The sequence below is a fragment of the Vombatus ursinus genome, unplaced genomic scaffold, assembly GCF_900497805.2.
Source record: "Vombatus ursinus unplaced genomic scaffold, bare-nosed wombat genome assembly UNPS02010788.1, whole genome shotgun sequence".
NCBI lineage: Eukaryota > Metazoa > Chordata > Mammalia > Diprotodontia > Vombatidae > Vombatus > Vombatus ursinus.
In genome coordinates, this window is record NW_020950566.1 from 5,242,763 (window position 1) to 5,269,627 (window position 26,865).

At 36.9% G+C, this 26,865-nt stretch overlaps 1 protein-coding gene across 6 annotated transcripts in view; it reads right to left on the reverse strand.

Annotated features, from left to right (window-relative positions):
* CADPS2 (calcium dependent secretion activator 2) overlaps positions 1 to 26,865 on the reverse strand; it is a 700,135-nt gene that overhangs the window by 199,871 nt on the left and 473,399 nt on the right. For all 6 annotated transcript variants that reach the window (XM_027855139.1, XM_027855140.1, XM_027855138.1 and 3 more), the window contains 2 exons: positions 16,861 to 16,969; positions 15,359 to 15,562 (listed from right to left, as the gene is read on the reverse strand). In XM_027855139.1, coding sequence (XP_027710940.1) covers positions 15,359 to 15,562; positions 16,861 to 16,969 — 313 coding nt within the window. The remainder of the gene's footprint in view (positions 1 to 15,358; positions 15,563 to 16,860; positions 16,970 to 26,865) is intronic.

Here is a 26,865-nt window from a genome sequence, read left to right on the forward strand (position 1 = left end):
CTCAATGACTCACCTTTCACTTATAATGCCAAAACTCACAAAGTTTCCCTTATAGAATCCTTACTTAATTCTCCCTCAGTCTCCAGTTAGATATTTTAAAATTTTTTCAGTTTTACCATCAAGTCTCCAAAGTTATATGCAAATGAGATGAGGGACCACAAGGTTCTCTGCAGCTTCAACCATTAATTGGCTCTCAAAACAGTCCTCCATCATATTCTGTGTTCTCCAAAAGTGTGTTTTTTTCATACTAACATTTTTTCATTTCTTTAATAAATAAAAGATTTCCTCTGCTTTCTTAAACAATGCAATTGTTTGCATAAAATAAAACAACTATATAATTTACAAGATGATTTGGGCCTTTATATTTATGCCACAGTTAATTTTCTGTTGAAAACTGCTCACATGCCATCTGAAAACTTTCTTGCCCACGTAACTTATTTTAATAAATAAAGGTGATCCCTGTAACAAAGTTCATTGGTATGGCACTCTTTCCTTATTGATGCAGATGAAGGCCTGCCCTCATGAGCAGCAGAAGTAGCAAGTGGTTAGAGAACTCCTGCCTTCATAGGAAATTTTCTAGTCTTTTAAGTTGCCATTCCTCATTGAGGCTAACTTCTGGCTTCCAGCTTTGAGAGAAAAGATGAAAGAGGCCAATCCCACTTCAGACTGCTAAAAGAAAACACTGGGAAGACATGAAAGGAGCTAGTAGTCTCCATCATGTTTCTATACCCAACTTGCCACAAGAGAGACTTTGAGGAGGAGTTCCCCCTTGAGTGAGGTCCAGAATATTATCTCTTGGCTCATTCACTTTGTTTTGTTTGGTATACATTCTTCTAAGGCTATGATGTGGATAAAAGTGTTTCTTTGCTATTTGCCATTGATGAGGATGGGATCTAGACCCCAATAAAGAAAAACCCTGGACTTTCCCACATGGCCAAATCTCTGGCATTTCCCTGAGGCTATAATTGTATCAACTGACCTTTCATTGTGGCTGTACCCAATCAGTTACCCTTAACCTAGCCTAGACCTCCCTATGTTCCCAGGCCACTTCCCACCCTTAATCCTATCTAGGCTCCATTCTCCCTTGACCACCCCTGAGTTCTATTACCTCATAGACTACTTGGCCACTCCTAGATCCCTCTCATAGTCTTTTTGTATATAAGGTCCATCTTGTCTCCATTAAGAGAAGACAATAATTTTATAATTTAGCCATTGCTCAGATTTTTACAATCTATCCAATATCTCACAGACACTCAGATTCCTTAAGAGTCTGGCTAATATGGTGGATCTTTAATAAACCTTGTCTTTGGCTAAAAGAAGGTTTGGGTTGAATTCTTTCGGGCAGGACCCGTATGTCATGATCTCGGGGTCCCAGTACCCCTAAACCTCTAGACCTCATCACTATGTGTGTTCACTGTGGAACTGGTATTTGGTGAGAAAGGGGTCAAGCCTTGGATATGGAGCTTGGAGTTACCCCTTTTCCTAAAAAAACAAAGCAAACAGAAGTTATATTGATTTTGATTATATCCTTTAGACTAACAATATTTAAGGGAACAAATATACTCCAGCCCACACCCTCTCTCTGAGGATAGCAGTGTGATGGACTCTGGCTCTAACTTTCTACTTCCTCTCCTAGCATGAATTAAAGTCTCCCTTGGAGAAGGGGTGAAGGAGAAGAGGCTAGAGATGTCTCTTCCTTCTTTCAAGCTTCCTGTCAATTCAAGACAGCTCTCTTCTCTCTACTCATGGACCTCACTACACATGGAAACCCCTCTTGTTACACAGGGGGTCCTTTCATTACATGTTGGGGCTCACACACTCTCTACACTACACCATCCAGGATCAAGTTTAGAAACTTCTGTTTGTTTTTAAAAGCCCTTAAATAACCTGGTCCCTTCCTACCTTTGCATTCTTCTTATACCTTCTTCGTCCCACTCAGTTTAGTGACATTGGCCAGTGATACTGGCCTCCCTGCTATTCCTCACACAAGACATTCCATCTCCTAATTGCATTTTCACTGGATGTCCCCCATGCTTGGAACTCCCTCTTCATTAAATTGGGTTAGGGGTGCTGGAACCCCAAAACAGCAACATGCAGGTCCTTCCTGCCCAAATGAATTCAACTCAAGTCTTCTCTCAGCCAAAGACAAGGTTTATTAAAGATCTGCCATATGATCCAGACTCTTATGGAATGAAAGCATTTGTATCACTAATGTAAGTGGGCCAGATTTAAAAAATCTGAGCACTTGGCTGGACTCTGAAAGGATCTGAACATTTGTGACCCTCCTGTGAGAAGCAGGCTAGATTGAATCTGAGCACCTTAATGGAGACAAGATGGATCTTACATACAGAAAGATGGTGGGAGGGATCTAGGAGTGACCAGGTAATCTGGGGTGACTAGAAGAGGGGTCTAGGGAGGATCTTGATGGGAGTGGCCAGTACGCTGGGGTGACTAGAGGTCGAAAGCCAGGACCAAGAAAATAGGGTCTAGATAGGATAAAGGGCAGGAAGTAGCCAGAGGGGATCCAGAGGTAATATACAATGAAGGGCTGGGCTAGGTTAAGGGTAATAGAGAATTGGGCCTAGGTAATAATGAAAGGCCAGTTAAAAGGATTACAGCCTCTGTCCAAACACTAGAGACTTATTTGATCAAGAGGGAAAATTCAAGAACAGTTCAGGGTGGGGGTGGGGGGAGGAGTTCCAGAGCCTGTACCCAGTCATTCATCTTCATCTCTTCCTGGCTTCCTTCAAGTCTCAGATAAAATTCCCTTTTCTGCAAGAAGCCTTTCCTGATCCCCTTTCATGCTAATGCCTTCCCTCTGAGATCATCCCAAGTTTATCCTGTACATAGGTTGTTTAGACAAAATTGTTTGTACATTGCCTCCCCCATTAGATTGAGAGCTCCTTGAGGGAAATGGTTATTTTTGCCTTTTTTTTTTTGTATCCTTTTAGGTATCACACCTTTTATCTATTTAAGAGGCATTATAAACATATTACATTATTTAATAGTTGGCCTACCTCCTTCTCTTTATGCAAAATACTTTTTCTTCCCCTTTAATTGACAAACTGCTCCATACCAAAGGGCAAATAGGCAATACCTTACATATTCAAGCAAGTTGCATAACTTAAAGCACTATAATAATGTTAGTACATCAACAGTGTGGGCACTCTTCAAATAACAGTGCTGATCCAAAAGTGTAGATCATAACCTATCTATCCCTTTTCATCCTGTGTGACTCTTGTCCATATCCTAAGGTCAATCTTTCACAGGGCCTTCGCCTTAAGTGCTAAGGGCCTTCCTGTAGTTCTATTGACATTATGTGGCAACAATGCTGCATGTGGAATTTTCATTTCACTCTTGCCACACGACTGGACTGCTTCCTTTTCTGATCATGGTACACTGGAAAGAGCATTGCTTCTGGATTCAGAGGACTTGAGTTAGGATTTGCTATTTCCTACCTGTGTAACCTTGGGACAGTCACTTAACCCAACCCAGGCTTCAATTTCTTTGTCTTGAAAAGGAAATCACTGGACTGAATGGCTTCTGAGGTCCCTTTCAGTTTTACATCTATCACACTATAATTCTATTTGGGGATTTGTTTTATGGGACTTTCAAAATGCTATTTATTGATGGTAACACTTGATAGTCTATTTTTATTCATCATGCATCTTACCATTGTCCTTTTGGGTGACCCTTAATTTTGGCACCTAGGAAATTCAGATATCCCCTTATTCTCAGTCATATAATATCATTAGAAGAATACTGATCTTAAAAAAATATATTTTTGGTGGTTTTAGGGAAAAACTGGGGTGTCATACTGCAGTTTCCCAAATGCTATGTGGCCTGCTTTTCCTCTTATTCTGGGTACACCTGTTTGTTTAGTTGCTGTTTGTTCAAGATGTATGTATACTATACTAATAGACCAGTTCTACATATACACCATCCAATTCAAATGCATGTCATAGTTAGAATAATGGGGAATCTCTCATTCAGCTCATTGTTACGTAGATAGCAAGACTGAACTCTTCTGAGTGACTGTGGATATCATTTAGAAGGTTTTGTAATGTTCTGGGGCTTGATACAATCAATAAAATATCACCCCAAAAGGGATACATTTCCATAATTTCATGATCTCAAAGAATTCCTCTTTGGTTTGGACTCTGTAATGGGTATCCTCCATGATGGTGGCAAAAACTGGCAAGCATATAACTATCTATTTTATGTTGCATTGCTGTGGTTTAATTATTTTCAATCATGTCCGACTCTTTCTGTCCTTTTTTGGAGTTTTCCTGGCAAAGATACTGGAGTGGTTTGCCATTTCCTTCTCCAGCTTATTTTACAAACGAGGAAACTGAGGCAAATATGATTAAGTGACTTGTTCAAGGTCATACAGCTCAAAATCCAACTGTGATTACTGTTTGTTGATTAGGCCAGATTTGAACTTAATTGCCAAATTGCTCCACATGAAAGGGCAAATAGGCAATACCTTACATATTAAAGCACTTTGCATAACTTAAAGGTCTATCTACTGCACCACCTACTTGATAGTAATGATTAGAGAATATCTGAACAAATTCTATCTCAGTAATATCATTCAAGGAATCTTTTATGATGATAGGACCACTGATTTAAAACTCAAAGGGACCTAAGAGCACATCTAATTAAACTGCCTCATTTTAGAGATGAGGAAATTTAAGTCTGGGAGGCTAATTGATTTTCCCAGGGTCAAACAGGGAAGTTAATGAAAGATCTGAATCCAAGGTCCAGCTTTCTCTCAAAAGCTAATGTTCTTTCTGCTGTATCATTCTGCCTCTTTCATTTTAACATATAAATAGAGGTCAGTTTGTTGGAGGAAGGCTTAGAAGAGGACATTTTGCTCTACTGAATCAAAGGCCTTTGCCTAATCAACAAACAGAAATCACAGTTGGATTTTGAATAAACTGTATCTTTCAAGTCAATTATATGAGTATTAATATCTGGTCTGCTGCAGACTATTGTCTGTCAAAATTTGCTTCCATCTTTCTTGATTTTCATCAAGAACAATCCCTTATGTATGCATAGATTGTCTTTTTTTCAGTGATGAGACAGCCTATAATTTTCTCCAATCATTCAATCTTTTTCAGTATATGCTTAATAAATATTTGCTGAATTATGCCAAATTCATATTACATAAGCCCAAAGGAAAGCAGATTCTGCTAGGAATTAAGACCAGGGGGAATTAAGGAAACTGAGTCAGTATAAATTGAGGGATAGTAAGTAGTGAATAGGGAAGAAGATATGAGAAATACTATCTATTATCTGTGCATTAACATAACTGTTAGGTTATATCACTGAGAAGGCACGTCTATTAGTTGGTACCTCACACATTCCAAACATTGCCAGTGAATGCAAATATCCCAAAGAAGAGGTGGATGAGGTTATGGGATAAGGAAAAAAATAAAGTAGCTAGAATGTTTTGTCTCTGCTGCCTTTCTATTAGTTACTGAAGATTCAGATGCTTTGGGACCTTCATTGATGGGATTTCTCACTATTTTGACTGCTTTGGTCTGTGTGTCTTTCACAATCAGGTTAATTTTCAACATTAATTTAGGAAGCTGGCTATTGTTCAATGTAAATGGAGGTGAGAAGTTTTGTTAGTTCAGTTAGGAAAGATAAGACCAAGAACTTGCAGCGAAGTTTATATTTCAAGTGAGAATTTTTTTGAATTTTGCTTTAAAATGATCACTTGGAAACCCCTTGGGTTACTGTCAATCAAATCATTCCACAAGCATTTATTAAACACCTTCCTACATTCCAGGCACTGTTAGGCATTGGGGATACAAGTACAAAAAGATAAAACAGTCCCTGCTTTTAATGAACTTTCATTCAATTGGTGAGATAAAATTTACGTATAGGAGGAAGCTTGGAAGGAGACGTTACAAGTAGCTTGTAGGGATCAGAAAACCCTTTGTGTAGAAGACAGTGTTTGGACTGGGTTCTGAAGGAAGTTCTAAGAGGTGGAGGTATGTGGGACTGCTACTGGACTCTACCCAAATCAGACAGCTTGGAAAGCTGTTGGCTCAGTGTCAGAAATGTAGGCTCCCCTTTGGTATGTGCTGGTTATCCCTCTGCAGGCAAGGCTGGAAAGAAGACCCTGGACCTCCTTACCAGGGAATGTCCCTGCTCTGCCCAGGTTGTCTTCTCTCTCCACCTTGGATCTATGACCTGGAATTGTAAGCAACATCGCTGCCAGTTCACACTTGTCCCTGTCACAATGTCCCCAACTAGCTCTGGTACCTCCTCTTGCCCAGGTACACTGCCTCTACCTGGACACCCAAGTGCTCTGGGTACTTGCTCCTGGCTTGACCTGTCCCAGTGTCCACAGACCTCCCTGTCTGTCTCCTCATGCTAAGCTGGGCTGGACAAATGACTCACTGTGACTTTTTCTGAATTTCTCCCCATAGAGCTTTGGTCTGGTGCATTTTCTAGATCTGTCTGGAGTAGTTTGGGGAGGAGAGTTCAGCTGTACTGCTTTCTTTCATTCCCCCATCTTGGCTCCTCTCCCTTGTTCTGTCTTTAACAATGACCCTTCACATGTTACATTTCAGGCAGATAAGGCCACCAGCTTTTCCTTCTATTAACCTGTTATCTCCTGATTTAGAGCCTTTGCACAAGCAACTGCTAAATGCCCATAATGCATTGCTTCTCTGAATCCTATGGTTTTATTTATGACAGCTCATTTTAACCTCCTCTGTAAAATCTTCCCCACTGTCCCCAATACTGTAACCTCTATAAAGCCTTCCTCAGTGTCCCCAATATTTAATATTTTTTCCTTTTTTTTTTTTTGGCTAGGCAATGGGGTTAAGTGACTTGCCCAGGGTCACACAGCTAGGAAGTGTCAAGTGTCTGAGGCCAGATTTGAACTCAGGTCCTCCTGACTCTAGGGCCTGTGCTCTATCCACTGTACCACCTAGCTGCCCCTTGTTCTTTCCCTTCTTGAATCACTCAGTTTTTATCTATATAAATGTTGTATATTTTTCTTTGTGTTCCCAATGACAAGCATAGTGTCTTCCACATTCTAGGAGGTGTTTAATAATTTTGAAATAAAATTAACTGAATGGTATAAAATGCATAAGAATTAGCAATTTTTCATCTGGCTCAAAACACCTGGAAAAATGTTCTCGTATGGCACATTTTAATCATAATTTTCTTTTGGAAATCAAACTTCTTACTTAAAAAAAGAATGTATAATATTTAAATAAGGAATAAAAATACTACCTTTGCCAGATACAGGTGAGCAAAAAAATTAATGAAAAATATAATGGGTTCAAGTTACCAAATCATTGTTCTACGTATTAATTACCATCTTTAATTTAATTCCCCTTTCCTAATATCCTCTAAACAACCATAAAAATTGTCCTTCCCTGAGGTGCAAGTCTTATAAGAAAGAGGAGAGAAGAAAGAGAAAAAAGGTTACACATAAAGGCAAACATCAAGAGGACTGTGATTACTACATATGCCTTCAAATTCTAATGACTTCAGTTTGAAATAGATTTATAGCAGTACTCTCGTTTTTCTAATCTAAGTCCCCAATTTTTAGCGGGACTCTACCATTTGAGGAAAGCTGAATTTTTTGTGGCTCTCCTCAAAATCTGCCCATCCTACCTGCGGCTGAAATAGATTTATCTCAATGATTAGAACTAATCAACATGTCTGTGGCAATGTCCAGTTCCACACTGCTGACTGTCAGAGTCTGGTGAATCGGCTAAAATCCAACCTTTAAGTATTTTGTATCTGAGGATATCTAAGAACTCAGTGAATCTGTTGGCTCTTTGAGTTTCTAATGTATCTGTTCTGCATTATCTAACCACACCCTCATTCTAGTCTCTAGCCTATCTGACCAGGTTTTTTCCTTTCCTTTCTTTTTTTCTTTTTTTAAATTGCAGGAAATCAGAATAAACAGATGGGGGAGGGTAAGAGTGAAGGGAAAAAAAAAAACTAAGATTATTTCATCTGGAAGTCTCCTGCAACCTAGAAAAACGTATTAATGAATTTAGATGGTTAGCAAAAAGTGGTTTTAAAAAAAAAAGCTTGAATACCACTTGTGTCATTATTTTCACAGAAGTTAGGGTGCCTTGCCTTCATTTTTATTGCCGTTGTGTCATTTCAGTCTTGTCCAACTCTTCATGATCCCATTTGGGGTTTTCTTGGCAAAGATAGTAGTGGGTTTGCTAGTTCCTTCTCCAGCTCATTTTACAGATGAGGAAACTGAGGCAAAGAGGGTTAAGTGACTTGCCCTGTGTCACACAGCTAATAACTGTCTGAGGCCTGATTTGAACTCATGAAGGTAAGTCTTCTTGATTCCAAGCTCAGTGCTCCATCCACTGTGCCATCTAGCTGCCCCACCTTGCCTTCATGGAATTCCCTAAATGTCTGAGTTTGAAAGCATTATGTTTAGTTCTAGAGAGAAAGGAGTTAATACCATCACTACAGGTACTTCTATTTTGTGTGGGGAGCTGGTCCTTTAAGGTCAGTTTACGTGAGCTAGTTATGACTGGTTTAAGGACTACTGAGACATTGTCCTAAAGAGTTTTCTTTGCTTTGAATTATTCTGTTGACTAGGTCGGTCTTTTCTCTTATAAATTGATTTTTCTACTCTCATATTACTATGCAAAGAACACAGCACTGAAGCAGTGACCTGCTGTTGTTAAAGTACTTTATTCATTCAGAGACTGAGTGGGAGAAAGGGCATTAGAGAGGAAAAGGAACTGATTTCTTTTCTGAAGATCATCACCGCCAAATCACTGCCTGAATCACAGAACAAAACCCCTAAAACATTAGGAAAGGAGTCCACATCAGTGTCTGATGAAGAGATTATACAAAAATCCATTATTCCTGACTTTGCTGTTTGTATTTTCTTTTTGGCAGCCCAAAAAATGTGTCTATCTATCACATGGAGAGACTTTAATGTGTGTGTCTCTCTGGATTTCATGCGCTCCTTCAAAAAGCCAGGCTAGAAATTAAATCCATCATACTTCCCTCTTTTCTCTCTCTCTCTCTTCCTGCTAATCTCCCAAGTGGCTATAGACGAGGTGACCCCTGGGTTCCCAACACTATCAAGATAGGAGCTGAATTCTGACTGGTTCTGACTGGCTTTTGATACCTCTGATAGGTAGAAATGACCACTGATGGTACACTTTTCTGTACCATTTCCAATATTTCACTCTTTTCCCCTACCAACAGATATGCTACCTACCTCATGGGTATTACATGGGTTGCTTTGCAAAATGAGGACTGAGACATTTCTGATGTCAGTTGATGACTTCCTGTTAGGAGTTCATCATCTGCTAAGATTTACTGAGCACCAACAGGGTGCATGGCACCGCCTCAGAGTTCATGCAAGGATGTAGCAGACTTCTCGTAAAGCAGGTGACAGGAAGAGTTGAATTGTCTTGCTATAAGCATTTAAAGGACCATGGGTAAGACCACTCACTATTATTTCAAATGAGAGGCAGCGTAGTATGGAAGACCAGATTTTGAGCTATGGAGATCTGGGTTCAAAAACCTACTTTTGACACATACTATCTCTATGACAATGAGGAGGTTGCTTAATTTCTCAGTACTCCCAGGCAGCTGTTGAAGACTAAGTTAAGAATGACTTGCTGATCTACATCAGGGGAGGGAATTTTCATACCACAGTCCCCCACAATATGAGACTCACTGGTCTGCTCTCCTCAAATTTCAACTATTATAATGGGCAAAGTCCTGTAACTTCTTTTTCATATATTTTCCTATCATTCCAATGATTTCCTATCATCCTTTTTTTTAATTTTTACTATTTAGTTGCTCTATTAATTAGCCCTTCAACATACATAGATACATATATTATATATAACTATATGTCTACATCTACCCATCTAATTGCTTTTATTTGCCTAATTGCCTAATTCTTGATTAATTCTGATCTTGTTGACTTTGTTTGATAATGGTAATTTCTTCAATGTCATTTTTTGTGCTTGAGGTTATCAGGTTAGAGGCAGCTAAACGGCACACTAGACTTGGAGTCAATCAGAACTGAGTTCAAATCCTGCCTTTACATTTACTGCCTGTGGAACCCTAGGCAAGTCACTTAACTTCTCTCTGCTTCAGTTTCCTCATCTGTAAAATGGGGACAATAATAGCATCTATCTCCTATGGCTGTTGTGAGGATCAAATCAGATATTTGTAAAATGATTTGAAACTTTAAAGTGCTATATAAATGCTAGCAATTATGTTGCCAATAACTACTTCTGTGGTTTACACAGAATTCTATGTTCCAATCTGAATCTAGTGGGAATCTAGAGGTTCCCACTTCTCCTGATAAACGGGGACCAGTGAGTCATATTCTAATTATCAATTACTTAGGACTCATAAAACAAATTATTTGAAGGGGTTTAAAGACACAAAAGCTTAAGAAGAAATTAGAGAACTTTATTTTTGAGGTGATTACTCAAACATTTTTTTATTTTATTGATAGAAATATTACCTTCAATAATGTAGTTTAAAACCTATCCATGGAGTCCATCCAACACAATGAGGGCACTTTAATAAGTTCTCCTCCATCACATGGATATCTACAGAATTTGTGGATTGTTGATCAGCTTTCTCTTACTTTTGGCAAAGAAGAGTTTGTGTTTAAAAATTAATTTTATTTTTTTCCAATCAACAAAAAACAAACTTTCCCTTTTCCAAATGAGAAAGAAAGAAAAACACTATAGCTATTTTACACACACACACACACACACACACACACACACACACACACAAATTCTTGTACTGGTCATGTAAAAAAAAATGTCTAAATCAGTAATGAGTACATCACCTCCCTATAGCGAGGTAGGTTATCATGTTTAATGAGGAGTGTTCTGGAATCATCGTTGGGTGTTTTCCTACTCAGAGTTCCTTAGATTTCAAAGTTATTTATCTTTCTTACATTGCTATCACTATAAAAACTGTTCTTCTAGTCCTGCTCACCTCATTCTGCACTAATTCATACAAGTCTTCCCAGGTTTTTTTTTTCTAAAACCATGCCCTTCATTATTTCTTATAATACAATAGTATTCTATCACATTTATATCCTACAACTTGTTCAGTCATTTCCCAATTGTCAGGAACCCCCTTGGTTTTCAAATCTTTGCCACTGCAAAAAGAGCTGCTATAAATATTTTTTGACAGACTTAATAGTTTATTTTGTTTAGGATTAATTTCACCTTTAATATACCTTCCTTATTCTTCTCTTCTTTCACTACTTCCCTGTTGAATATTTTTTCAAAAATTTTTTTGGAATTTTTCTACCCAATTGTGTATTTTCCCTACTGTGTCCAATCCAAGTGACAGTTATGTTCAAGTATCAACTGTTCCTCCCCACCCCTTCCTCCTTGTATGTATAGACTTCTATTTGTGCACCCCACTTATGCTAGATATTTTTTCTTGGCTTTTTCCCAACCCCCTCCTAGTGTATTCCTTTTCCCTTCTCTTTTCATCCTTCTTTTTAAATAATCAAAACAGTACAACTGCTCCTAGGCTTGCTCTTTAATTAGACTCCCTCAGTGACCCTCTGATTATGATATGTTTCTGAGGGGACACATGTTATTATCTCCCTAAATTAGAATGCAAACAGTTTATCCTTGTTTTCTCTATTATGATTACTTACTCATGTTTACTTATTTGTGTTTCTTATGACTCTTGTGTTTGCACATCAAAGTTTTTCAGTTTTGGTCTTTTCATCAGGAATGCTTAGAAGACCTCTATTTCATTAAAGACCCATGCTTTCCTCTTTAGGATTATATTCAGTTTTGTTTTATATATATATATATATATATTTATATATTTATATATTTATATTTATATGTATGTATATATATACACACTCTCTGTAGTAGAATATAATATCCCAAGCTCTCTGCTTCTTTATATTAATGGCTGCTAAATCATGTGTGATTCTGCATATGGCTCCTTGGTACTTGAATTTTTTTTTGTCTGGTTGCTTCCAGTATTTTTTTCTTTGACCTTTGGAAGCTCTGGATTTAGTCTATAATGTTCCTGGGAGTTTTCATTTTGGCATTTCTCTTAGGAGGTGAATGGTGATTCTGTTTGTGAATATTTCTTTCTACTTCCACTTTTCCCTATGGTTTTAAGAGATTTGAGAAGTTTTCTTTTAAGGGTTCTTGAAATAAGATGTCTAGGAGCTTTTTCTTTTTTTTTTTTAATGGCTTTCAGGTAGTCTAATGTTTCTTAAATTTTCTCTCCTTGATGTATTTTTCAGGTCAGTTATTTTTGATTTATCTTGTATATTTTTTTCATCCATTCCTGGAGTCAAAACCCCACAGCTGCTTCCTTCTTTTGAACATGCCTGTTGTTTGGTACACAGCCTATAGCTGCCAACTTCTCCTTACACTGGAACACCATCCCAGGAGCAAACCACCTTGAATCTGTAACCTGGAATGGACTAGGGAACCATATCACTGCCAGTTTGCATCTATTCCTGCACCTTGACAAGGTTGGCGCCCTCTTTGTTAGATCTGGACCCTCTTTTTGCTCCGGTGCACAGCTTCTCTCTGGAGATGGTTCTTGACTAATTCCCTTTCCCTAGTTTCTACAGACCTCACTTTTCCCCTGTGATGACACAGACCAGGAAAAAAAAATGACTCACTGAATTTTTCTTGGATTTCCTATTCAGGATTTGATCTGGCACATTTTTTAGATCTCTCTGGAGGTATTGGGAGGTGGTTTGGGGAGGAAAGGATATTTCTTTCTGCTATTACACCTCTTGGCTCCCCCAACCTAGTCCATTTCTGCTTCATAATTCCTTGTTATTAATGTTTTGCTGTTCATAACTACCAGCTACTTGTCCATTGGCCTTCTGCTGCCTCGTGGTAACTCAGATGAATAATCACATATGCATATATCTTCTCTTTGTGACCCAACATCAGTGTATTCCTACTCTTTCTCATATGTATTCTTTTTTCTTTAGGAATATGTCAAACAGCGACCAAAATCTATGTTTAGCTTTGTGTAGGGCATAGCACTCAGTTACTGAATAAATTTAACATATATTGTTTACTCATTAATTTTCTAACATGGTATGTTTTTCTCTGAAGAACTCAAGGCATAGTGTAATATTCCAGTACGGACACCTTTAATATCAAATGTAAAATAGGGAAGACAGAAATAGAATGGAAACATTAAAAAAAGAGGGAAAAGCATAAAGTAAAAGACAGAGTGGGAAGAAATGATGAGGAATATAATTCTAAGAAGAATGTCTTATTATTGTTAAATGCTTTAGGATAGCCCAAGGAAAACAGTGGGTAAAGACGTAGAAGTGTGCAAACATGGTGGATGTTACAAATCCTTAGGCTGATGCAACTGATTTTCTGCAGAAAGTAATAAATTTCACAAAGTAAAAAGACACCCTGCTCACATCCCTCAACTTTTCTTTTAGGAGTATTATTGTTTCACACTTCAGCAAATCTTCAAATTCATCAATATGAGTCCGTAGGCAGCTAGGTGTAACAGTGCCAGGCCTAGAATCTGGAAGACCTGAGTTCAAATTTGACCACAGATACTTATTAGCTGTGTGACCTTGGGCAAGTCACTTAACCCCAAATGTACATGGGGATAATAATAACGTCTACCTCCCAGAGTTGTTGTGAGGATCAGATGAGATAATATTTGTAAAGTGCTTAGCACAGTGCCTGGTAGATATTTAGTATTAAATAAATATTAGCTATTATATAGATCTATGCATATGTTTACGCAAATTATATTTTGGGACAATCCAGGTTCAAACTTTAACGATAATGAAACTTCAAGATAGGACTTTAATTGAGGTTGCTGATGTTAATTTTAAGAGTAGGAATATTTGCACTGTTCTTAGCATGCTTTTGATACATGAAGGCAGTGTGGTATAATAGAACGCATACTGAACTTGGAGTAAGTCGGCTTTGGTTCAAATTCTGGTCCTTCTACTACTTTGCTGACTTAATGAGGAATTCACTTAGCCTCTCTGAACCTCAGTCTATTCATTTGCAAAATGGGGATAATAATTTTCTGCGCTATCTATCTCATAGGGTTGTTGTTGGGAAAATACTTTATAATCCATTCAACCCTAAATAAATGTGGTTTTTCTATTATTGTTTGTTGCTTATACTTCACCTTCAGCTACCTATTATTTCATGAGGGTGGACACTGACAATTTACAAGCCACCTTTTCATAAAAAACTTAATCACTTTGTGTCTGACCTTTGCTGATGAATTTCTTAGTTGCCATATTAGCACATTCTGAGTGCTAGATGTTCTTCAAATATAATTTGTTTAAATTGACTTGGTTTAAAGCTTCCTCAAAAAAAAAAAGATTCTAAAGAATGGGGTCTTAGGAGAAGAGAGAGAAGTTACTTTATCAATCAGAAGGAGGGAAAGGGAACAAAATGGGCAAAAGATATACCCACCTGGGTAAAGAATGTCTAAGAGTACATGAAGATGAGAGAAAACATATAAGGGGAGGGGAGAAACCACAGGCTAAAGGCAGGATGAACAATCACACATATTCTAGGAAAACACATCAAGTCTTTGAAAACATTCAAGAAGACCAACAACATGACTGAAAATAATGAGATTTTGCTTATAAAAATTTAAGTTTTGCTTGAAAATGGTCCTATTAATTGGCATTTATGCTTTTTATTACTAATTATGGTAATATGTAAAATCTAAGTACACAGTTCTTGATGATGTATAGAAACATACAGTAAAACAAAAATGACTAATAACAAAGGATTAAAGAATTGGTATTAATGCAATGACTTAGGGCTCATGAAACATTTTTTAAATAACTGGTATGATAACATAATTAATAACATAATACTGCTAAAACACCTTAGGAGAGAAAGAAATCTTTCTATTTTAAAGCCCATCTACTTAATAGTTCAAAGTAATGACTCCTAAATTTTTGGTATGAGGTATCCAATCACTATTTGGTTTTGTGTCACTTTTCCATACTATTAAAAATTCCTCTCTGGCATCAATTTATCTTTGAAATTATGGAGAATTACAATGAATTTTGCCTTGATAATTTCTGAAGAATTTTGTGACACACCCTTGAAATTATGGGAGATACCCTGGTGTGTTGCTGAACCAAGGTTGGGAATCATTAGTCTAAGATTTATGTAAAAAAATTAGATAATTGGTTGCATGTGTATTAAAATGAACTATTTTTATTTAATTAGGAATCAGTTTAACTGCAAAACTATATAAACTATAAAACTGTACAAATTTACATTAGATAATTTTATATCATATTAAGCTTATTAATTGATAATCAAATTATTTTTAAAAAATAACTTACAAAGCTGAGCAGCATCTGCATGGACAGTTCCTCCTTTAGGATTCAGCTTCTGGGTTTGAGTTGCAGGAATAGGTTTATATGACTGACCTGTTGCCCTATACATAGCCTGGACCCATAGTATCCTATCTTGATCATCGTCGCTGGCAAATATTACAGTATCTCCTTCTTTAACAGCATTAAAGAACATCTGGCCACCCTGAAGTCCTGAAGAAATAGGTATAAACATTATTAAAATAAAACTCCTACTTTGAGAAATGTACAAAATTAAAAAATTTTTATCCCCTTTATTAAACTCCCTAATAGAAAAATTACTGATTACTGATTGAGAGCTATATTAGTAGCTTAGCACTTATAATGGTTATAGGTAAGAGCTATAGAAAGGTATGAAAGGAAATCAAAGAAAATTTTCATTTATCACATCACTTAAAAAAATATAACAACTCGAAGAAACTGACTCCCTATGGGCAGTGACCACTTGAAAGCCACACATTTATTCCCCTACTGAAATATGTCTCATAAGTTTCTTGAAATAGTTCTTATTAGAGAAGAGAGTCTCACTCTTTGGAACACTTGCCATTCTATTTGCAGGTGAAACACATGACTGAATTTCTGAAGAGAAAGTATCTTTTTATTATTGGGCTCTTTCTTGGTCAGCCCAGGGAAATCAAAACTGGTAGGGAAGATTAAGAACTGAACATGTCGCATTAATTCAGTTAACTAACACACAGACTTCTGGCTTTTGTTTGTTTGTTTTTAATGTTTGACATTAACTTCTAATGAGACCAAAAAGAACCATTTATGGTCTTTTTAGAAGAGAAAAGACCTCCTTCTTATGGTCTTTCTTTCCATTGATCAAAAACACCAGTACTGTTAATAAGCACTGCTCAACCACAGTAACTGACTTTTATTAGTTGTTAATTCAATAAGCATGTTTTGGATACTTAAAATTTCACATAGTTGTGCTCTAATTCTTACTGGTGGAAGGATGATAAGATTTGAGGCTGAAAGAGACCTTAGAAGTTACTGAGGCCAATCTCTTTGTTTTACACAGGAGCAAACCAGGCTGATTAGCAAGAGCTCCCAGTGCGTAGGCAGAACTGGGCTTTGTTCTCAGGTTCTCTGATTGAATCTAGAAAGAGGCTAAGGAGGACAGTTCTTGTCATTAAGTTTATTTCTGGGAGTTTTTCCCCCTACCCTATGCTACTTTAGAGTTTTTTGGATTTTAGAGAGAAAGTGTCTGTTGCTTATTTTCCAGAAAATCTCTTTTTTGTTAGTCAGTCAAGAAATCAGGACACTCTTAAGAGGCTAACATGTTCTTCTTAAAGTTCAAATGAAACAGCTGTCATAAAAAAAGATACCTAGTGCAGATACCTAGTGCAGTCACATTTGGGAAAATAAAGGACAACTGAGGCTTAAACAAACATTGAATAATGCATAGAATGAAGGAAATTACACACTTAGATACATATGCTGGTGAAAAAAATATAAATGGAATAAATTACCTGAGTGTGGATCTGTGTAGTCCACAGTATATCCTTCAAGCTGCATTAACTCCTGTGGTTCAGACTTCTTTTCTCTGTAACTGCACATAGCAAAGGTGTACTGGCTGACCTGCTCAAAAAAAGCATTTGTGGATGTGTTGCATTTTACCTGTCAAATTCACCTTTCTTAATTAAAATAAGGTAATTATCCTAAGGGCAGCTAGGTGGCACAGTGCATAAAGCGCAAGGCCTGGAATCAGGAAGACTTACTTGTGAGTTCAAATCTGGCTTCAGACACTTAGTAGCTGTGTGACCCTGGGCAAGTCACTTAATCCAGTTTGCCTCAGTTTCCTCATCTGTAAAATGAGCTGTAGAAGGAACTGGCCAACTACTCTAGTCTCTTTGCCAAGAAAACCCCAAAGGGGGTCACAAAGAGTCAGACACAATTGAAAACAATGGAACAACAACAACAACACAATTACCCTATGAGGCTGTAACATGTAATGCACATATTAAATATTATGAGTCTGTCATTTTTCACACTTGATCTTTAGGCAACACAATGCTATGAATTATATATAGATACTATAGATACTATATATATAGACACTACAGATACTAATAATTCCAGAATATAATGTATTGGCACCAGTGACCACCTGCCCATTCTTCAATTTCATTTTCTGTTTCTAAAAGTACTTTCCATAACTACACCTTTGATGTGCCTCAAAATGGATTTGTAAATGCTCAAGGAGAAGTAATAAATAGTGACATTTCTTAACTTTTTATGCATCAAAACTATGTGCCAGGCACTCTCAAACACTTTAAAAATAATATCTCATGTGATTCCTGTAACAACTCTGGGAGGTAGATGCTGTTATTTCCATTTTATAGCTAAGGAAATTGAGGCAAACAAAGGTTAAGTGACTTGCTCAGGGTTACATAGCCAACAAGTGTCTGAAGCTGGATTTGGACTCAGGTCTTCCTGACTCCTATTGAGTTTTCCAAAGCATATCTAACATGTTATGTCCACAGTCTGGGACGTTGTTCTTCCTTCTTTTTTTTTTTTTTAAGGCAATTGGGGTTAAGTGACTTGCCCAGGGTCACACAGCTAGTAAGTGTGAAGTGTTTGGTCTGAGGCTGGATTTGAACTCAGGTCCTCCTGACTTTAGGGTTGGTGCTCTATCCACTGCACCACCTAGCTGCCCCTCTTCCTTCATTCTTAGATTTTCTTTCTTTTTTGCGGGGAGGCAATTGGGGTTAAGTGACTTGACCACAGTCACCCAGCTAGTGAGTGTTATGTGTCTGAGGCTGGATTTGAACTCAGGTCCTCCTGACTTCAGGGCCGGTGCTCAATCCACTGCACCACCTAGCAGTCCCCTCTTCCTTCATTCTTGAAGAGAACCAATGATATCATCAGGGTGATGTCTTGACTTGTGAGTGAACTGGGTTTGAGGCAACGCTGTCAGCTTCACTCTTTCAGAGTCCAGCGGCAAGACCTAAGTCAAGATGACCGGTGATGGCCCCATAGCCTGGGCTTGGGCAGCACCAAAGATTACCAAAGGAAATCTAACAATTTGGAATTGTGTATAACGTGAAGTTAAACAAGCTTTGTGCTAGAAAAGCCAGGGACTGGCTTAACTTCTTTCATTAGAATCCTCTTCTAGAGCAGCCCTCATTTGAAGACTTTTAATGCAGCTTTACGAAAGGAATTTATTTTATCAAAGTGTCCATGTTCTGATTTTTGGTTCAGAAAACATGACTTCCCAACCTGTGGAGTAACAGTACAGGCTTTGTGGAAGCCATTCTGGGGCATTTGGAGGGTCTTCGTCCCTAACTTTCAATTAATTTCTGGGTTCAAGACCTATTTAAAATTTTTATATATTTATATACTTATTTATTTCTTTTGGCAAGGCAGTTGGGGTTAAGTGACTTGCCCAGGGTCACACAGCTAGTAAATGTCAAGTGTCAGAGGCCGCATTTGAACTCAGGTCCTCCTGACTCCACGGCCAGAGCTCTAACTACTGTGCCCCCTACCTGCCCCCTGTTTAAAAATATTTTAAAAAGGAACGTACCAAAAGGATGAATTTATAGGAATTCTAACCCTTGGATAAGTAGGGGATTACTGATCTAATGAGCCCTCACAAATGCTTTCATTGCTCCAAGGAACTGAAGGCCTAATCACATTTTTTTGGTTTAGATTATATTCTGGCATTACATTATATTCCATGACCTTGACATCCTCCCCGTCCCCCAGGCCTAATAAAATGAAGAGATTAGAAGAAATTTCCTCTAGGTAAATATTTTGCAGCTATTTTTCTCCCTCCCTCCTCCCGGCCCCCCCCCCCCCCCACAGTGGTTGACCCTTTTACGGCACCAGAGGAATTCTATCTCTTCTACTAGATCCCAAATTAACTTAATAGCGCCTTCCTTATTAAGCTCCCCATGTTTGGTTTTCTAGTGGTCCTTCCAGGGATTGGGGCACCATGAATTAGTGAAAATAGAATCACAAGGCAGTCAAGAGACTTACGTGCACCTGATGCTTCGAAAGAGTACAAATGGAAATATTCAGTCCATCTTTAGTACATGAGGGGTGAGGAGAATGTTAGGGTCATAATCAGGAGGGCTGTATTTAAGTTTTGAATCTACCACTTCTTACAAGTGGGCGCTTCATCGAGGCCCATTTTTCTCATCTGTAAAATGGGGATATCTTGTACTACCTAAATTATAAGTTTAGAAAATATCTAATATGTATATTAATTCTTTGGCTAATGCCACAGAGAGCATACATGACAAATTTTCAAATGTGAGAGATAGCTAACACAGAGAAAAATATTACCAGGCTAGAAGGAGAAAGATGAAATGAACTGGGTAAGATAAGTTTTTTTAAACTAGGTTTTACTCAAATCTTTTGTTTTTACATTGCTTAGATTTCTCCCTGTATCTCTTTCCACTACTAGAGAGCTATTTCTTAAAATAGTTTTTAAAAAAAATTGGAAGAGAAAAAAATATTTAGCAAAACCAATCAACACAGCTAAAAAAGTCTGACATTATATGCAATATTCCACATATATGGAGACCAACCCTTAAAAAAGAACAAGGAAGAGGTGTCTTCTCATATATTTTCCTTGGGGTCAAGCATTTAACAATAATTTTGCAATATTCCATATTAATTGTTCTGTTGTTGTTCTTTGCATTTAATTTTTTGTAGTTCTATGTGAATACATATGTGTGTGTATGTATATGTGTATATATATATATGTGTGTATGTATGTGTGTTTGTGTGAGTGTACTTCTTGACTTTGCTTACTTCACTTCGTATCAGTTCATGAAGATCTTTCCATGCTTCTCTGTATTTATCACCTACATAATTTCTTACAGCACAGTAATATTCCATTATACTCATGTACCATTATATGTTTAGCTATCCCCTAATTTGTGGGCATTTACTTTGTTTTCATTTCTCTGCTGCCAAAAAAAATACTGCTATAAATGTTTTGGTATATATGGATCCTTTCTTTTTGTTGATGATCTCCTTGAGATATGCCTGGCAGTAAAATCTCTGGGTCCAAGGGTATGGACATTATAATCGCTTTCTAACCCAAATTCCTTTCTAGAATGGTTGGGCCAACTCATATGTTCACTGACAATGCATTAGTGTACTTTTCTTTCCACAACTCCTCTAACGCCAACTACTCCTGTCTTTTGTAATCATTGTCAATTTGTTGAGGTTGACACATTGCCTCAAAGAAGTTTGGATTTTTCTTATCATTAGTGATTTGACCGATTCTTTCATATGGTTGGTAATAGCTTGCAGTTCTCTTTTTGAGAACTGTTTGTTCATGTCTTTTGAAGTTTTTGGTCTGAACAAGATGAAAGTTAAAAGAGATAAATGTAAAGTTTTATACTTGGTTCCATAAAATCAACTTCACAATAGCAACACTGGAGGAGGAATGGCCAGAACCAGTTTGTGTTCTTGCTATCTGCTCTGGTGTTACATTCTTAGGACTACTAAACCTCCAAAGACCATGCCATAGGGGGTTTCATTTACTCATCTTTGGAATTCCCACCCTGGGGTCTGAGCTGCCTTGATTGGTGAATGAATATGAATTGACACAGTGCACAATATCTAGTCATCCCCAGACTATATTTAATATTCTAGTAAGTTATCTACTTTTACTGGATGAGTTATCTCCACCCTTCTCTTTTGACTTCTTACTCTGGGAATTATTAACAAATCAATACTCTAATGGCTTTAGACAAGGGTATTTTGATCAACTCCTCTTTGACAATACTTACTGTTCTTGTATTCTTCTAACTTCCCAGATTAAGAGACCCCTCCCCGTCCCAATTTTCCTATTTGTGTTGTCTTTCCCTATTAGAACATGGGTCCATTGGCAGCAGGTATTGTCTCTCTTCATTTTTGAACTTGTATCCCCACAACTCAGCACAGTGTTTGGCACTTCGTAAGCATTTAACAAACCCGTCCTTCTCTCCCTTCCTTCCTTCCTTCCTTCCTTTCTTCTTTCCTTCCTTCTTATCTCAGGAGGTATTTTTACCTCATTGTAAGTCTTTAAGTAGAGTCTACATGTCCAGTTATTGAATATGATGTAGAGTCAGAGGTTAGTCTCCTTTCCAACTTTGAGATCCTATGATTCTCTCCTTCATTTTCTTTGTTTGAAGGATCTGCAGGCCTTCCACAATCTGATTCTAACCACTTTATAAGATTAATTTTATATTAACAACATTATTATTATTAATCTTCTTTAAAAACTCTAGATTCTAGCCAAGCTGATCAGCTATTCCACAAACTCATCATCCCATATTCCACTTCTGTATCTTTCTACCGACTGCTTCTCCCTTCTCCCATCCATTCACTCCCTTTTCATCTCTATCAGTACCTCCACAAAACTTTTCCTGTTCTCCCAAATTGTGATGATGTCTCCTTTCTCAAATTAGTTTGCATTTATTTTATCTGTGTGCATGTTGTATCTCTCTTACTCTTCCAACAAATATAAGTTCCTTGAAGCCAGGGGCTATTTAATTTTAGTATCTGTATAACTAGCTCCTAATACATATGAGGTACTTAATTGTTAAATTTCAATTAACAAGAGAGTTGGGGGTGAGGGGAGAAAGAATCCCAACACAATATAATTTGCATGGTTATAAAAGGTAACCTCTCATACTTATTGGTAAGAAAGTACTCAGTTGCTCCTTGCTCAATGCAATATTTTATTTTTTCTCTCCTGATTTTTCTCATTCTCCCTATGTTTTTTTTTTCTTTCCTTTCTCTACCTCAAAGCTCGTCAGTAAGCCTCTAACCCAGACCTGTACAACTTAGCAGTAGGTAGGGGCCAAAACTAAAATAGGCTAAACTTCTTCAGGTCACAGATAGATTTTTAGTGGCTCACTTTCCAAGTAAAGGTATAATTAATGATTAAACCATTTTGCAAATAAACTACATTAAAAAAGGGAAATTTCAATTAATATCAATTAATTATACTTATTACTTAAGATTTTTACCATGAAATCACATTAATGTTAAAAATATTATTTTGCCAAGTGGGACATAATACAGAAATTGCAATCAGCAGACACTTCTTTATGAAGTCACCTTCAGTAAAAGACTTCCCAGCAGCAGCAATTTCTTTAGAAATCTGAAAACTAACCTTAGTAGATGACTCATTTTCTGAGTTTATTTTATTGAAAAAAACATTGTTTCCCACTGAGATTTTTCAACAATTTGGATGCTTTAATTTGTTTTTCGTTGATGTCCAATTTACTTAAGTCAGAATGTTTTGATTCAAAATGGCGATGAAGATTGCATTCCTTCAAGACGGCTATTACTTCTCAGCAAACAAGGCACAGCATTCTGTGTCTTGTGTAAGTAAACAAGTATCTATTTGTCCAGTCTAGATTAAATATTCTATGTTCTGATTCAATCTTCCATTTCTTTTTATCACCCATTTTACAAAGTCACTCCAAAAACTTTACTGTTAGTACCAAAAAATCTCCACAGAAACTGCTCACATATAAAGAAATACTGAACTGAATGTCTGACCTATGAGAGAGCGCCAAACACTCATGTAATATGGAGGGCAGCCATGCAGCAAGGGAGGGTAGGAAGCCCTCAAGTTGTTGATGCTTATCAGGTAGCAGGTGTCAGCTGTGTTGGTGCGAGGCTGTACTCACTTTGTCCCTGTTTAATGCCAGTAACGACCAAAAACAGTGAAAAGATACAACTCTTGCTCCTCTCAGACTACAGACAGACTGATGATGGTTGGTTGTGTGTCACGTGACAAGCAGGACAGAATATGCAGCGGCAATCCACCGGCCAAATTACACAACGGGCACAATAGTGACTAGTGGAAGGCAGGTTAAGTGGGGCATGGACAAAGCATTCCTTAAGCCTTTACTTTCTTTTACATCCTCTACATTTTTCATGGACTATCCTAAATCCTTTGGTGCCCTGCAGGCCTCAGGCCTGCTCTAACCCAAAGACATTTGCTTAGCTCACAAAAAAAGCTACCTATCTCTGGACCTATGTAAATGGAATTTTTGCCATATTACTTGGAAAATGAACAAAAAAATTAATCATTCTATTGTGCTAAAAAAGAATCCTTTCCACAGTTTTAGGGCAAAATTTCTTTGTTTGGCCATTAAAGCTTTTCAACTCCTGAGGTTGAGCTTAGAGTTTTCTAGGTCTTCAACTTTTACTTCATTAGATAACCACTAAATCCTAATACATTATATGACCTTGGTCATGGTGAAGATTTTGTAGATGGAAGAAACTACGCACTTTTGAGCACTGAGTTCATTATTATAAGCTCTGAACATCTAAATCATTTAGGGTTTAGTTTGCATTAAGGCAACTTATAGCATTAAAATGCAACTTATATAGGACTTCAGTAAAGTTCTTTATATACCAAAGATTTCCCATGAAACATTATTTTTTAAATTAAGTATAACTAAAGCATGAAAATATGAAGAAATCTCTCTTAAAATCAACATGGATTTTAAGTCCTTCCTGAACTTGTTCATAAGAGTCTTGGAAAACTGGCCTGAAAGTCTTCTGACATATCACCACATGAACAATCTGGCCCCAGCTGAGAGAGAGATGAGGACGGCAGGAATGTCTATCTTCCCTGCATGGAGAACAAAAATCTCAAGCAATTATTATTTGGAGCACACAACTACCACAGTGAAAGTTGCCTTCGCTAGAAAATCCAGCAAGTTTCATCTACTTCTTTTCATTTATTTACCTGAACTCAGAAGTAGGAAAACATCACCTTCATCTTGAGAATCTTGTTTCTTATTCATTTCACAACCTAGTAAAACTTTGCCCCTGTCTTCAAGATCCTATACAAACTTGCCCCCTTCACCCTCCTCAGCCCATTTCTTTGTTGTTCATTTCATTCACTGATTTTGTGGTAAGTGAATGTCATTTTACCCTTCATCTTGAATTCTCCTTTCATGAGAAGTGGATAAATGTATTTGCCATAAGGAGAATTAAGAGTTATTTTTACAGAAACATTCAAATATGTTTATCTTATTCAGAAAGAACATCAATAGTTTCTGTTGCTCCATCTTCTATCTTCCCTCCTCAAGTAATCATTTCTAGTCTTTCACAGCAATAAATATTTTTCATTATGAATCAATTTCAATAGCTCTTCAGCCATGTTCACAGGAATGTTCTGCTTTCAGACAAACCATTAAAAAAACAGAACTCAGAAAATAGCTAAATTATGGGGCAATTAATCTAAAAATGGTAGAAACTATATCTCCCTTCATGAAAGATGTAGAGTTACTGTAAATTGTGATACCCCTTGGTACACTTAAGTGCTTTATGAATCATTAAGTAATTGCAAAGAAGCTAAAGGCTAAGTAAAGTTATCTGTCAATTGAAGAGCAACTAAAAATTGAGAGGAGGTAAAGTTATCTGTCAATTGAAGAGCAATTAAAAATTGAGAGAAAGCATGCTAGTCAATTGGAAACATGATTTTTTTCATTTACACATGCTTCAGTAGAGTTGTAGGTAGATGTGCCAGTTATCACTTTCTTCTGTTAACATATTCATCTTAACGTTATAGTATGATTTAATTAGGATGGATGCCTGTATTGAAACAAGTTTTCAAAGATATCCACAAATTTCAGAGTTTGTTGAAATTTGCCATTATACACTTGAGGATGTTGAGAAGAGGATTGATTTGAAGATGATTGTGAGACCTAGAGAATTTGTTTCCCTGGACCACTTCATGAATTGATTTGGATTGGAAGGAGACTATGATATGTTACATTTCTGAAATATCAGGTCCAAAGATGCTGAATTAGAAGAATTTTTAATAGTATTATTAGCACATGATAGAATCACAGTATTTTAGATCCTTAAGGGAACTTAGAAGTCAAATGCTTTAACTCCCTTATTTGACAGAAAATTCATTGGCGAGTGGCCACACTAAATCTAGAATTTAGCTCTTTTATCTTCATCCTCCCTCCTTCCCCTACAAAAAACAAACCATATTAACTCTTATTGTTCTGAACTATTAAAAAAAAAGACCTGTATTACACAGAAGAAAGGCAACCATATCTATACCCTATTATGTCAGATGTTCATTTCAATGACTAGAAAGTTAACATTAATTATTCAGTTTGGCATTTGGTAAAAGGATGTAGGAGGAAGAGCAGGGGTTAGAAGCATTGGTGCTATCTGAATTAATCAACACTTCTAGTTAACTAAGATTTAATTCCTGGTACCCTAGGTGATGGAAATCTTTACAGTTCCTCTAGCTTTCCCTACTTAGACTTAGAAAGTGAATAAAAGAGCAGTGATTTGCATGAAAATCACCATTGTTTGTGAAACCACCAAGAGGCAGTGCAATTTGTACTTCTTTCCTCAAGAACAATGGTAACAATAAACACTCACTAACCCTAAACCAATCTGAGAATATTCTAAATTAACCTGGGCATGATTACTAGATTTAAAATGTATATGAAAGGATAACAGATATAATGGTTTCTAGAGCTTCCCAACTGGAAAAATGCCAGATAAAACAGCTTTTTCTGTAGCTTGAAGCATCTGTTTTCCAATGGGATTCAGCTAACTCACTTAGAGAGCCCCTACCTTATTTGTATTAGACTTGGAAAAGTCTGTTAGGAAAACTAAATAGAAGCCTATGATCCCTATGAGCTACATCACCTCCATTTACTCCCAGATTTGAATAAATTTTTATTAACAAAAAGCAGTACCTTACTATTTAAAAAATTTTTAGTTAAATTAAAAAAACGAACTTTAATGCCAAAGATGCACATTTTAAAATAAAACAGAGTAGAAAAAGAAAACCACATGCAAATCTGTGTATCTGTATTATAAATGGCTTCTTTTTCGCTTTAAACAAATAAGAAATTCAACATGTTGTTTACCAAGCTGTCCTGTTTGTCCATATTTCCTCTGGACTTTCATTCTACTTTCTTTTATGTATTTAAAATTATTTATTAACTGTCTTTTTTTACTTTTTTTTTTTTAAAAAATTATAACATTATGTTAAGTCCCATTCTCCCTTCCAACTCTCTCCTCATTCCTCCCCAATCTAAAGAAAGAAAATTTAAGCCCTTGTACAAAGTATACATAGTTAAGCAAAGCAAACCCCCTCATTGTCTAAAAATAGAAATGTGTCTCTCATTTTGTACCTTGAGTTCATCACTTCTCTTAGGAAGTAGGCAGCATGTTTCATCATCAAATCTTTGTAACTGTGGCTTACCAGTAGACCAGAGTTTTAAAATTTTTCAAATTCATTTTGATTTAGAATTTTGTTTTTTGTATAAATCACTTTCCAGGATCTGCTCACTTCACCCTACATCAGCTGATACAAGTCGTTGTAGGATTGTTTGAAACCATCTCTTTTGTTATTTCTTATGGCCCAATAATATTCTACTAAAATTATACACTACCATTTGTTCAGTCAAACCCTAATTTATGGGTACCCCTTTAGGCTCCAGTTCTCTGTCACTACAAAACAGCAGAATTGC